At 54.3% G+C, this 13,021-nt stretch overlaps 1 protein-coding gene across 2 annotated transcripts in view; it reads left to right on the top strand.

The window, feature by feature from the left end:
- MYLK3 (myosin light chain kinase 3) overlaps window positions 1–13,021 on the top strand; it is a 54,546-nt gene that overhangs the window by 18,077 nt on the left and 23,448 nt on the right. The window contains exons 2-8 of one of the 2 annotated variants that reach the window (XM_012653963.1): window positions 552–642; window positions 2,188–2,623; window positions 6,987–7,438; window positions 8,881–8,986; window positions 9,364–9,457; window positions 9,938–10,047; window positions 11,013–11,154. In XM_012653963.1, the coding sequence (XP_012509417.1) occupies window positions 552–642; window positions 2,188–2,623; window positions 6,987–7,438; window positions 8,881–8,986; window positions 9,364–9,457; window positions 9,938–10,047; window positions 11,013–11,154 (1,431 nt within the window). The remainder of the gene's footprint in view (window positions 1–551; window positions 643–2,187; window positions 2,624–6,986; window positions 7,439–8,880; window positions 8,987–9,363; window positions 9,458–9,937; window positions 10,048–11,012; window positions 11,155–13,021) is intronic. The other variant, XM_012653964.1, reaches the window with a different exon arrangement.

Here is a 13,021-nt window from a genome sequence, read left to right as displayed (position 1 = left end):
CTCCCGAGTAGCTGGGACTACAGGCACGCGCCACCATGCCCGGCTAATTTTTTCTATATATTTTTAGTTGTCCAGCCAATTTCTTTCTATTTTTATAGAGACGGGGTCTTGCTCTTGTTCAGGCTGGTCTCGAACTCCTGACCTCGAGGGATCCTCCCACCTCGGCCTCCCAGAGTGCCACCGCGCCCAGCCCTGACTTGACATTTTAAGATTAAGTTTATTTTCCATCCCTGGTCGAGGTCCAGCTTTGAGGTCCAGCCCATTTAGACCCCTCTGTCGGGGGCGGGTCCACCCTTCACCAGCAATGCGTGAGACCCTGGCAAGGGTGTGGGTTCTGGGCTTGAAACTGTGCTCCCCGCTTTGAAGTTTTATGACCTTGAGAAGCCTCAGTGTCCTTATCTTTAAAATGACAATAGCAGTGTCTACGCTGTAAGTTGCTGTGAGACTGTGAGCAGCCACCTAAGTGCCTTTATCTTCAGCACATGGTAGGTGCTCAACAAATGTTTGTGGCCTGGATGATGATGATGATGTTTTTATGGTTGTTATTTTAGAACAAAGAGCGAGCGGAAGAGAAGGGAGCAAAACCCAAGCACGCGCTGAGCACCAGAGGCGCACAGGCTGGTGTCAGGGGGCCGTGGGAAGGTGAGTGGGACCCCGCTCGCTTTATCCCGCATTGCACACACAGCAGCTTCAGAATAAACACAGCAACAATACCATACACAGCGTGATTACTGAAAAACTGTTTAAGCTGTTTTTTAATTTTTATTTATTTTTAGTGACAGGGTCTCGCTCTGTCACCCCAGCTAGAGTTCAGTGGCACAATCACAACTTGTTGCTGCCTCAAATTCCTAGGCTTAAGTGGTCCTCCTTCCAGCTTCCAGACTGGTTGGGACTACAAGGGTGCACAACCATGCCTGGCTTGTTTTTTCCAGTTTTTGTAGAGATGGGTTTTCTCTGTGTTACCCAGACTGGTCTCGAGCTCCTGGCCTCAAGCAATCCTCCCGCCTTGCCCTCCCAAAGTGCCGGGATTATAGGCGTGAGCCACCGTGCCTGGCTGCTGGTTTTTTTTTTTTTTTTGCAGTTCATTTTGTCTTTTATGTATATCCCACTAGACATGTATATTCAAATGCTATGTTTTGAAATCACTCAGAATACAGTTGACCCTTGAGCAATGCAGGGGGTAGGGGTGCCGACCTCCTGCGCAGTTGAAAAATCCATGTATAACTTTTGACTCCCCCAAAATTTAAGTACTAATAGCTTCCTGTTGACCGGAACACTTACTGATAACATAAACAGTCGATTAACACATATTTTTTATGTTATATGTATTATATATTGTATTCTTATAATAAAGTAAGCTAGAGAAAAGAAAACGTTATTAAGAAAATCCTAAGGAAGAGAAACTATATTTACTATTCATTAAGTAGAAGTGGATCGCCACGCAGGTCTCCATCCTGGGCGTCTTTGCAGAGCCTCAGGAAGAGGATGGGTCGGTCTTGCTGTCTCAGGGGGTCGCAGAAGCAGAAAGAAAATCTGCATATAAGTGGACCCGCACATTTCAACCCTGTGTTGTTCAAGCGTCAACTGTAGTTCCTTTCTGTATGGGCTGTGCCACTAACTTGATACTCAAATGCTTTAAATGTTTATGGATTACTTTTTTTTAAGTTTAATTTTCTTTTATAATTTTGCCTAATATTTACATCGTCCCAAAATCAAATAGACAAAACAAGGTATATTAAGAGAAGTCTAGCTCCTATCCTTGTTTTCCGCCCCCAATATGTGACTATTTAAAACTTTTTTGCCTTATCTTCCTTTCGAGGTCCAGCAATTTGGGCCACGTTGTAAGTGGTTCTGTGCATAGGAGCGCACACACCCCTTTCTTAGGTAAACATGACACCATATGCACTCTTCCCCACCTTGCTGTTTCCTTACAGTGTACCCTGAGATCACGCCCTGGCTGCATCTAGAGATGTTAACTTCTCCTTTTTGATGGCTGTGCAACACTCCTCGTGTGGGTGTGAGACGGTTTAGTCAACCAGCCTCCCGCTAATGGCCATTAGAATTGTTTCCAGTCTCTGGCTATTATAAACACGTGCACTGACTGGCCTTGTGCGTGTTCTTTGCACTGTTTGTGTGACAGACCCCTGCACATGGGAGTGCATTTTCACCCTGCCTGTTTTCCTATAGAGAGCCAGAAGGTGGACCTGCCAGAGGGGACAGTGGCGAGGCTGCCCCCGGTCAGCGCTTCAGGGATGGGAGCGGACCACCTCACCCAGGAAGAGGCCTCACCAGGGCAGGGAGATGGCGTTCCTGGCCCAGGCCAGGTGCCTCCTGGCCACCTGCTGCTCTGCACAGAGGTGGGGGCCAAAGCTCCTGAGACTTCCAGCGAATGCCCTGGGACTGGCCTGGAATTGTCTGTGGCACCCGACAGGGTCAATGAAGTCCCCACCAGCCAGGAGGTTGCACCAAGTACAGGACAAGGAACATCATCCAGCAGGCCTGACCCTAGGCCCTCAGAGGAAGGCATGAGCCTGACTTCAGGGCCCAGCCCCCAGCCCCGGGGGCCTCCAGGGCTGCCAGGCCAGGCCAGGGCAGCCCACAGTGATGGAGAAACTCCTCCAAGGTAAGGGGTGCTCTTCCAGGCTGGCCAAGGGAAGGAAGTAACTGCAGCCTCTCAGCAGGAGCGCAGCCAGTGGGCCAGCTACACGCACTGGGTGTCTGCTGTATGCGCAGCGCGGGGTGAGCCCTGTGAGGCGAAGACAGGAGAAGGCCCAGGCCCGGTGTGTGGGAGCTTAGAGCGCTGGTGCCCACTGGCAGGCCGCTGGGATTACCGGGGGGTGGGGGGGTTATTTATCTGCCTATCTATCTATCTATTTATTTATTTACTTGGGGTTTTTGAGAGGGGGTCTTGCTATAATTATCCAGGCTGGTCTTGAACATCTGAGCTCAAGCAATAATGTGGAGACAATTTAAAAAATAAAGATTCCGCCGGGCGCGGTGGCTCACGCCTGTAATCCTAGCACTCTGGGAGGCCGAGGCGGGAGGATTGTTTGAGCTCAGGAGTTCGAAACCAGCCTGAGCAAGAGTGAGACCCCGTCTCTACTAAAAATAGAAAGAAATTAATTAGACAACTAAAAATATATACAAAAAAATTAGCCGGGCATGGTGGCGCATGCCTGTAGTCCCAGCTACTCGGGAGGCTGAGGCAGGAGGATCGCTTGAGCCCAGGAGTGTGAGGTTGCTGTGAGCTAGGCTGACGCCACGACACTCACTCTAGCCCGGGCAAAAGAGTGAGACTCTGTCTCAAAAAAAAAAAAAAAAAGAAAAAAGATAAAGATTCCTAGAGATTCAGATTTAATAGGCCTGTAATGAGTCTCAGGCATTGAATTTTTTTTTTTTTTTACCTTCTCCCTGGGTGGATTGCCAAGGGGACCAGGGTTGAGAATCACTAGCTCTTACACCAATAATAATAGCTAAACTTGGGCTCGTGGAGTACCTCCCACATGCTAGGCATTGGCCAAACGTTTTGCCAGTACCTCATCATCTTCCCCTAACGTCCCCAGGAGGCGAACGTGCTTGTCCCCATTTTATTGGTGAGGAAACGCAGGCTCCCAGGGCCACACAGCTGAGATTCACAGAGCTGAGATCTGCACCCGGGTTACTGGGCTCCGGAACCTGTGTCCCCAGCCACTGCACCGCCCTGCCTCCCCTGGGCCGGCAGGGAAGGCCGGGCGCTCAGAGGTGGGAGGTCAGTGCAGGCCGGTCTCCGGGGGCTTTCAGGAGGATGATACCGGAGGGTCTGGAGGCGCAGTTGTGGCAGCTGCCCGGACCCTTCGACGCAGCCTCAGGACCTGCGGCAGGCGCAGCGTGGAACGGACGACCTGCCGACCCCCAAGCCCTCCCAGCCCTGCACTCACGCGCCCCAGGGCGGCCCCTGACGGCGCTACACGGAGGGCCTGAGTCTCCTGCACCTGCCCTGGGCTTCCCTGAGACCCTGAGACCTGGCTCGGGGCGGGAAGCTGGCGTCTGTTTGCTGTGGTGACTGGCAGAAAAGCCCAGATCATGCGTCTGCCTTTGTTCTGGAAGGAAATGGAGCCTCCCAGGAGACCTAACAAGCCAGAGGGAGAGATTCCTGGCAGGCGTCCTGGGTCCAGGCCAGGGCTCCAAATGTGGAATCTAGGGCTGGGGTGAACTTTCTGTGAACTCGTTAGGGGCCCCAAAGAGATTCTGAGTAAGAAGAAAAGATCTCAGTCTCAACTGCAGCCCTGAGCTGAATTTCAGGCCCAGTAGACCCGTATCAGGTCTCAGGGTGGGGACTTCCGTACTTGCCCTTCCTCACCTAGGACAGGGGTATATTTTGAGGAAAATTGGTGTTGAAGTCAAGTGTCAGCTCCGATGGGCAGTGGCTGCTCGCGTAGAGGACCCTGAGGCCGTATCTGGGCCTGGTGGCGCAGAGCTGGAGTTGGCCGGCAACGCGACCACGGGGGTGCTGCACGGTGGGCAGCGAAGTGCGGACACCGAGTGGCATGGAACCGTGTGGCCGCGCCTTTGGGGTCACCCACGCCCCCTGGATGTGAAGACCAGGGGAGCAGTGACTGCTGGACTTCTTAGCTGACCCCTGGCTGCTCCCCAGCAGCTGGCTTGCTGCCGGTCCCCGGCCCCTCGGTCCGGGATGAGGCCTGAGCCAGGTCTGGCGTGGCTTCGCCTGGATGCCATCCTTTCTATCCTACGCCGCCATCGCCGGCCCACGCTCGCCCAAGGGGCGCAGCGTTGGAGGATGTCTGCCTCCTGCCCAGTGCGTGGCTGCGCACAGACCGCTGAGTCTCGCAGAAGCTCCCAGGGACAAGTGCATCCCAGAGGTCCGGCAGCTCAGAGAGGGCGACAAGGCTTCCAGCGGCTGAGAAAAGCCTTGCTATTTTCTTTCTTTTTTTTTTCATTATCATAAAAAACACATTAACAGAATTTACCATTGTAACCATTTTAAGTGTACATTTCGGTAGTGTTAAGTGTGTTTACGTTGTGGTGAAATAGATCTCCAGAACTTTTTCGTCCTGCAAAACTGAAGCTCTATACCCATTAAATCATAACTGCCTGTCCCCTCCCCCAGCCCCTGGCAACCAGCCTTCTACTTTCTGCTGCCCTGAGTGTGAATGCTCCAGGGCCCGTATCAGTGGGTTCATTCGGTGTTTGTCTTTGTGACTGGCTTGTTTCACTTAGCACGATGCCCTCAGGTTCACCCATGTTGTGTAGTGTGTGTCAGAATTTCCTTCCTTTTTAAGGCTGAATAGTGTTAATATTCCATTGTATGTACTTACCACATTCTGCTTATCCATTAATCTGTCAGTGGGTATTTGGGTTGTTTTCACCTTTTGGCTGCTGTACATAACACCTTTGTGAACATGGGTGTACAAATATCTCTTGGAGACCCTGCTTGCGCTTCTTTTGGACGTATACCCAAAAGTGGAATTGCCAGAACAGATGGTAATTCGACTTTTAATTTCTGAAGAAACTCCAAAGTTTTCCATAGTGATTGAACCGTTTTAGGCCTCACTTTTATTTTTATTTATTTGTTTATTTATTTATTTATTTATTTTTTGAGACAGGGTCTCGCTCTGTCACCTGGGTAGAGTGCAGTGGCAGCATCATAGCTCACAGCAACCTCAAACTCCCGAGGTCAAATGATTCTCCTGCCTCAGCCTCCCAAGCAGCTGGGACTACAGGCACAAGCCACCACGCCTGGCTAATTTTTTCTATTTTTTGTAGAGATGGGGGTCTTGCTCTTGCTCAGGCTGGTCTTGAACTCCTGGCCTCAAGCAATCCTCCTGCCTCTGCCTCCCAAAACGCTAGGATTATAGGCATGAGCCACTGCGCCCAGCCTAGGCCTCACTTTTAGAACCTACATTTGTGCTTTCCTCTTACAATTGACTCTGCCAGCACATGTGTAAGGTATTACCATTCCTGTTTCACAGAAGAGAACAGAACTGAGGCTGAACTTGTCCAAAGTTGTCCAGCAACCACAAGGCCGAGCTAAGACCAGAATGGAGGCCACCTGCGTCCCGGCCCAAGACCCAGTCCATGCCAGACTGTCACCCCCTCACCATCTCCGACACACGTAGACCCCAGGGCGGTGGGATTGTGATCCATCAGAAAGAAGCCCACTGAGAAGCAGTCAGAGTGGGGAGCAACTCTGAGAGGCAGGGCTGAGCCCTTGGGGGATGTGGCCACCAGGGTCATGTCCTTCCCACGGAACGTCAGGGCTCAGCCAGCCTTCTTGACCTCCAGCTGGGGTCATAAACCCCAGTGCTTCGGGTTCTGGGTGGTGGATGAATGGAGTGGCCTGGTGGCATTGCCAGGGTGTGGCAGAGCCCGTGGGGAGGTGGAGAATGCACACAGCCTCAGCACAGCCAGCTTTCTGTCTGTTCGAGAGAAACAGAAAGTCCAGTCTGTTATGAGCAGTTGCCTGATTTTAATTAAATGCACCTGACCTGGAGCTGCCAGGGTGGTGTCTGACTTGGTTCCTCTTTCTCTTTGTTTAACTGAAAGGGTAACTGCCGCCCAGAGGAGGGTGGGAAGAACCCAGGTCTCCCACCTGCAGGCCACGATCCTGCTGCGGCAGAAGCAGGTTTGCAGGGGCCTCACGGGTGCTCAGTCCTCACCCTGTCTGCAGGCTGCTCCAGCCTTCCCCGGCCCCTCATCCAGCAGAATCCCAAGGGCTGCTGGCACCGCCGTCCCCTGAAGCCGGCCCCCGCGCTGGCGTCCTGCCTGGGCAGAGGTGGTCAGGGATACAGAGGGTCAGGGGATGGAATCGGCTAGTTCCAACCATAAGGTAATTCTTACTATTATAACAACCCCAGAGTCTCCATTTTACAGATGAGAAAACTGAGCCTAGAGGCCACCGTCAGTGGTGGCAGCAGTAGGCCTTTGAACCCAGGTCTGTTCTGACTCCCGAGTCCTTAACCTCAGGGCCGTGATTCTCTCTGCCCCAGGACCTCCATCTATGTGCAAGAGACGGACACTCCTGGGGGGCTGCTTGTGACACGAGGTGGCAATCTCAGACCCACAGAGGCTCCAGCAGCTGCCCATCCAGGTGAGCAGAACCCACCTGGACCCAGGTGCTGCCTCCAAGTTCCTGGGACTGAGTCAGGAGAACAGACACCCCAGGGAGCCGGAGTGTTCTCCCCACCGCAGGAGAGGAGCGGCCGAGGGGCAGCAGAGGCAGAGGGGACTCCAGGGCCTGGGGCCAAGCCCGCCATGGGACCAAGTTTGGCCAGGAGGGATGAAGAAGATGAAGCTGCCGGGGCCCCGGGCCTGCAGCAGGACAAAGGCCCAGGGGCAAGGGACTCTGAGCCCAGGAAGGACTGCGCAGCGGAGGGCCCAGGGATGGCTGAGGCAGGAAGGAGGTTGCCCCCGGGTGCCGAGGCTGGCAGTGCGGTTCTGGGTAAGTGATGTCAACGGAAAAAAAAGCGAAACTCTGTAAAATAATTTTAAAGAGATTTACTCTGAGCCAAATTTGAGGACCATGACGCAGAGAAGCCTTGAGCAGTGGACTCGCTGCGGCTGGGTGACAGTTTGGTTTTATACATTTCTGGGAGACGGGTTACGGGTAAGCCATAAATCAATACATGGAAGGTATACATTGGTTTGGCATGAAAAGGCGGCCCATCTCGGGGGGGGGGCGCTTACAGGTTACAGGTGGGTTTAAAAATTCTTTGACTTGTAATTGGTTAAAGACTCGAAGCTTTGTCTAAAGGCCTGGAATGTTTTAAGATAAGAAGCTCTTAATCAGAGATAAGCCACTGGACGTGTATTTGTTGGGTAAATTGAGGACCTGTAGGTTTGTCTTCCATAGCCTTAGGCCTGCTAATGGGTTACAAGGGATGTCCCCAACAAGGGAGGGGGGCATGATGAGGCCGATCTGACCTCCTTCGTCCTGGCAGGCAATTTAGTTTTAGGATATTCCTTTGGCCACAAGGGGGTCCATTCAGTCAGCCAGTTGGGGGTGAGCCTTAAAATTTTATTTTAGTTCACAGTGAGGCCATTGCCTGGCTAGACGTGTGTCGGAGGTGAGTGGGTTTGGAGGCCCTACTCCCGAGGGGCCTTGCTGTACCGTCCAGGGATAGATAACGCGGGTCTAGGGGTGTCCAAGACTCAGGAACAGCCTTCTGGGACATCCTGGGGCTAGGGACCAAGGTGCAGAGATGCGGAGGGCCGAGCTCGGATTGGCTGTAGTGGTGGGGAGAAGGGGACCCGTGCGGCCCTCGACCCCTCCAGCGCCAGGGTCTCGCACCAGGGGGGGTGCGAGAGTAGTCTGGAATGTTCTGGGTGCTTCCGTCAGGAGCCGGCAGAGACAAGACCCGGATGCCAGCCCAGCCGTGACTTCCTGCCGCGGCGTCCTCCAGCCCTGAAAGCACAGACGGGCTTATGCCGTGCGTTTGGTGCATAGTCTGGATTCTGCTTTATTCTTTTTCTCTATTTCCTGTAATATTTCTATGTATTCCTATCACCTCTGAAGGACAAGATTAAAATAAAACAGCCCTAAACCATTTTTTAAAAATCTTCCCTTGCCGGCGTCCTTGGCTTCTTCTCCAGACCCGCCGTCCGCAGCCTGTGGACCGGTCGCTCCGTCCGCGTGCGCGCGGATCCGCCGGCCCGTCCGAGCCCCGGGGGCGGGCTGCCCTCAACGGCTCCACCTTGTGGACAGGAAGGTGCTGGGGGCCGCGCGGGGGTCCCCTCTGTCAGGCGTGACCTCGCGAGACTCAGCTTCCCCCTCTGCCACATGGGTGGCTCCGCCGAGGCGGCTTTGAGAACGGGCTTCGCGCGCGGCTGGGCGAAGGGTGCGGCGAACCGCGGGGCTCACAGGTGCCGCTGTCCCCTGAACAGATGACGGCCTGGCCCCACCGGCCCCTTTCGAACACCGGGTGGTGAGCGTCAAGGAGACGGCGGTGTCGGCGGGCTACGCGCTGTGCCAGCACGAAGTCGTGGGCGGGTAGGTGGCCGGCCGCCTTGCCGAGGCCGGGGGCGGGCGCTGCTCAGCGGGGCGGGACTGGCGTATCCGGGAGGTGGCGGGAGCCGGCGTGCGGGAGATGAGGGGCGCCCTCCGGAGTGCAGGGCAGCTCGCGGGGTGCAGCCAGCCCGCGCGGCCGAGGAGGGTAGAGGGCGTGGCGCGGGGGTGGAGCCACCGTCTGGGTGTCGGGGCAGCTCGCCTGGTGTAGAGATGGTGTTGGGACATGCTCTGGGCTTTGGGACGGTCCCCACGGCACGCGTGCAGGACGGAGCGGACCGGGAAGCCCGGGGCACAGGCTGGCCACTGTGCGGGGTGAGCCTCTCGGGCGCCCAGCCTGCTGCGTCAACGTGTCTCCCCAGGGGCCGGTTTGGCCAGGTGCACAGGTGCACGGAGAAGTCCACAGGCCTCCCCCTGGCAGCCAAGGTCATCAAAGTGAAGAGCGCCAAGGACCGGGTGAGGCATCTGCCCTGGGCTGGCTGGGCCCCTCTGGCCAAGCTCAAGACTCCCTCACTCCCTTCAGGGCCCTCAGGCCCCTCCATGCTGGGCAGGAAACCCGCCGCCCCTCCCGCCTCTTTCCTGGGGCTCCCACTGTCCCGTCAGTGCGTCACCTTTGAAGCCCCCAGCCCAGGTTCGCCTGCGCACACATGGGCATCCAGGCGTGGGTCTGCCAAGGTGCCTGCGGGACTCTGGCAACAAGACCCTTTCCTTTTTGGGCCTCAGGTTTCCTATCTGTGAAATGGGTGGGCCATGCTAAGATCCTTTCTGTTGTAAGAATCTGGTTTAAGTGGTGAGTCAAAGAGAACTGGTGTGAGAATAGGAAATTGAAGAAGGATGAGGGGTGTGTGTGCGTGTGTGTGTCTGTCTTGGGAGGTCCAGCTGGCTCCAATTCCTGACCCATTTGCTTGGAAACCCCTCTGTCCCCTGGTTCCCTAGGAGGACGTGAAGAACGAGATCAATATCATGAACCAGCTCGGACACGTGAACCTGATCCAGCTCTACGACGCCTTCGAGAGCAAAAGCAGCTTCACCCTCATCATGGAGTAGTGAGCGTGGGGGTGGGGCAGCAGCTCCGTCCAGCCCGGGCTCAGGGCCCGGCGTGCGGCCTTCGTGCGGGCCGAGCTCGCGCTCTCCTCCCCTCCCTGGGTCATCCAGGGCCAAGTCATCCCACAGTGGCTGGCCTGGCTCCTCCACCTCCGACGTGAGCGTGGAGGACAAAGCCATCTCTAACAGACCACTGGCCAGCGGGCCTGATTTTGCCTGCACGTGCGGATCGGTTTGGCCTATGTGACTCTCAGTGATCTTGACTCAGTTGTTAACTGTTAGAAATTGGGAAATCCCACATGCAAACCTAGATATCTGGCTGTTCTTGCAACCGTGAAAGATGTAGCAACGCGGCCGGCCCAAGTGCAGCATGTGCCGGAGCCCGCAGCGCTGCTCTTCGTGAGCAGGGGGACCAGGTCCCCTTTGCCGCAATCCCCACCGCTCCCAACTGCCCCGCCACCGCGGCCACGGGCTCAGAGGCCGCTCCTATTTGTGCTCGTGTTGCTGTTTCCTGCTGGCAGGGCTGAGGAGTCTGCCATGTCACATCTCTGTCAAAAGTGGAAATGCAAAAGATGAGCTAAAGACCGTGTGTTTTCAGAAACTTTCGTCTCACGTATGGTCTGATTTGCTCACTTAAGCTTCTTGCCATGTAGGTGCGAGCTGGGTCCCATTGGCGATGAGTTTGCAACCCTGGTCCAGATCCTCAGAGTGACCTGGACTGTGAGCATTAACGACCGTCCCCTCTTCCCTGCGGCCTGTCGCTTCCTTTTACCACCCATAGCCTGTGCGGGGAATGAGCTCGGGCAAAGGTCCTGATAAAATCTCAGGTGGCGGTGGCCCTGTGACCCACGGGGTGGGGCCTTGGGCTTCCCTGGGCTGGCTTCCTTTGGCCTCTGGTGCTGACAGTGCACAAGTCCTCTGAGGGCCTTGCTCAGCCGGGTGCACGCCTCTCCCTTTGTTCCGGCAGTGTGGACGGGGGTGAGCTCTTCGACCGGATCACGGATGAGAAGTACCACCTGACCGAGCTGGACGTGGTCTTGTTCACCAGGCAGATCTGCGAGGGTGTGCGCTACCTCCACCAGCAGTACGTCCTGCACCTGGACCTCAAGGTCGGCTCTGCCCTGGGCGTGCGGTGGGTGGGTCCCCCGTTCCTGAGCCCCTGGCGTGCTCTCATCGTTGACAGCTGTCACCAGACAGTAATCCCAGCATCCACTCCTGGCTCTCTGCCACTTCCCACTTCTGCAGTGGACGGCAGGCCAGTCGTGCTGCCTCTCAGAGCCTCAGTTCTTCCATCTGTAACATGGGGGTAATCGTACCTCTTTAGCTGTTATTTGAAGATTAAATGATACAATGACCTTTATTCCTTTAAAAATATCTTTAAGATTAGTTTTTCAAAAGTTCAAAAAGGAACATATGCTTATGGTAACACATACATACAATATAATATATAAAATACACAGTGGAAGTTCTTCACCCAGTCTCCATGCTGAGAGATCTCCAGAAGCAATCTGGCATGACATACAAACACACACACAAGGGAGATCTTATGATGCGTCTTATTTTTAAGCTTGTTTTTAAAAACATTTTTATTTAAAAAAATTTTTTTTGAGGCAGGATCTTGCTCTGTTGCCAGGCTGGAGTGCAGTGGTACAATCATAGCTCACCATAGCTTCAGACTCCTGGGCTTAAGCAACCTTTTCTCAGCCTGCCGAGTAGCTGGGACTACAAGTGTAAGCCACCAGGCTCAGCTAATTTTTCTATTTTTTATAGAGACAGGGTCTTGCTCTCTTGCCCAGGCTGGTCTCGAACTTCTGGCCTCAAGTGACCCTCTTGCCACGGCCTCCCAAAGTGCTAGGGTTATAGGTGTGAGTTCCACACTCAGCCTAAGCTTGCTTTTTAAAGTTGGTAGTAATACAGAGTAGACATCTTTCCTCATTCTCTTTAAGGGCCATGTGATGTTCCATTGAATGAATGCACTGTGCTTTTTTGTCTCCTTGGAGTGTCACGTACATAAAGCCCTGGGCACAATGCCTGGCTGGTAGTGAGCACTGGATCCATGGTGGCCATTTTCCACTCTGCTGGGCCATCGGAGGGTGTTTCTTTACAACTCATTTCGGGAAGGGGATGAATGTCAGTGGCAACCCACAGAAGATGGGAGGTGGGTTGGCGGCACCTTGGGGGTCAACATTACTCTTTCTGTCTTTCCTGATTGACATCAGACGGCAAGGTTGGGTGCTCAGAGAAATGATTGAGATGGTGGGAAACTGGCCTCAGGCTTCCTCTGCTCACTAGAGCTAATTCTAAGGCTTCTGGACCAGCTACTCTGGGAGGTGGGAGGTTAGGGAAAGCCCAGGAAACTGCTCTGTGATTCTGGGGCAAGGACCAGACTTTGGGGCAACTCCTGGTTGCCCCAAAAGTGAGCTTTGCTGAGGCCCGTTTCCCAGCCAGGAGCAGGGCTTGTGTTGGTTGAGCCCCTTCTGGGTTGTGAAACCTGGGCTAAGTTCCTTAAGCTCATCAGTTGTAAAATGAGGAATAAAAACAGCCGTCTCTTAGGGGTGGTGTCGCATGGATTAAAACATGGAGAAAGAGCTTGAGAGACTCGCTGTCCGATACCGTAGTCACCAGCTACATGTGGCTATTAAGCACTTGGAATATGGCTAGCGTGACTGAGCAGCGGAATTTTTAATTTTTTTTTGGGTGGGGGAGACAGGGTCTCACTCTGTCACCCAGGTAGAGTGCAGTGGCATCATCAAAGCTCACTGTAACCTCAAACTCCTGGGCTCAAGCCATCCCCCTGCTGCAGCTTCCCAAGTAGCTGGGACTACGGGTACGCACCACCACGCCCTGTTAATTCTTCTGTTTTTTGTAGAGATGGGGTCTGTCTCTTGCTCAGGCTGGTCTCAAACTCCTAACCTCCAATGATCCTCCTGCCTTGGCCTCCCAGAGTGCTAGGATTACAGACATGAGCCACAGTGC

Source organism: Propithecus coquereli, unplaced genomic scaffold (assembly GCF_000956105.1).
Source record: "Propithecus coquereli isolate 6110/MARCELLA unplaced genomic scaffold, Pcoq_1.0 Scaffold436, whole genome shotgun sequence".
Lineage (NCBI taxonomy): Eukaryota > Metazoa > Chordata > Mammalia > Primates > Indriidae > Propithecus > Propithecus coquereli.
This window is presented reverse-complemented; position numbering and strand designations above follow the sequence as displayed.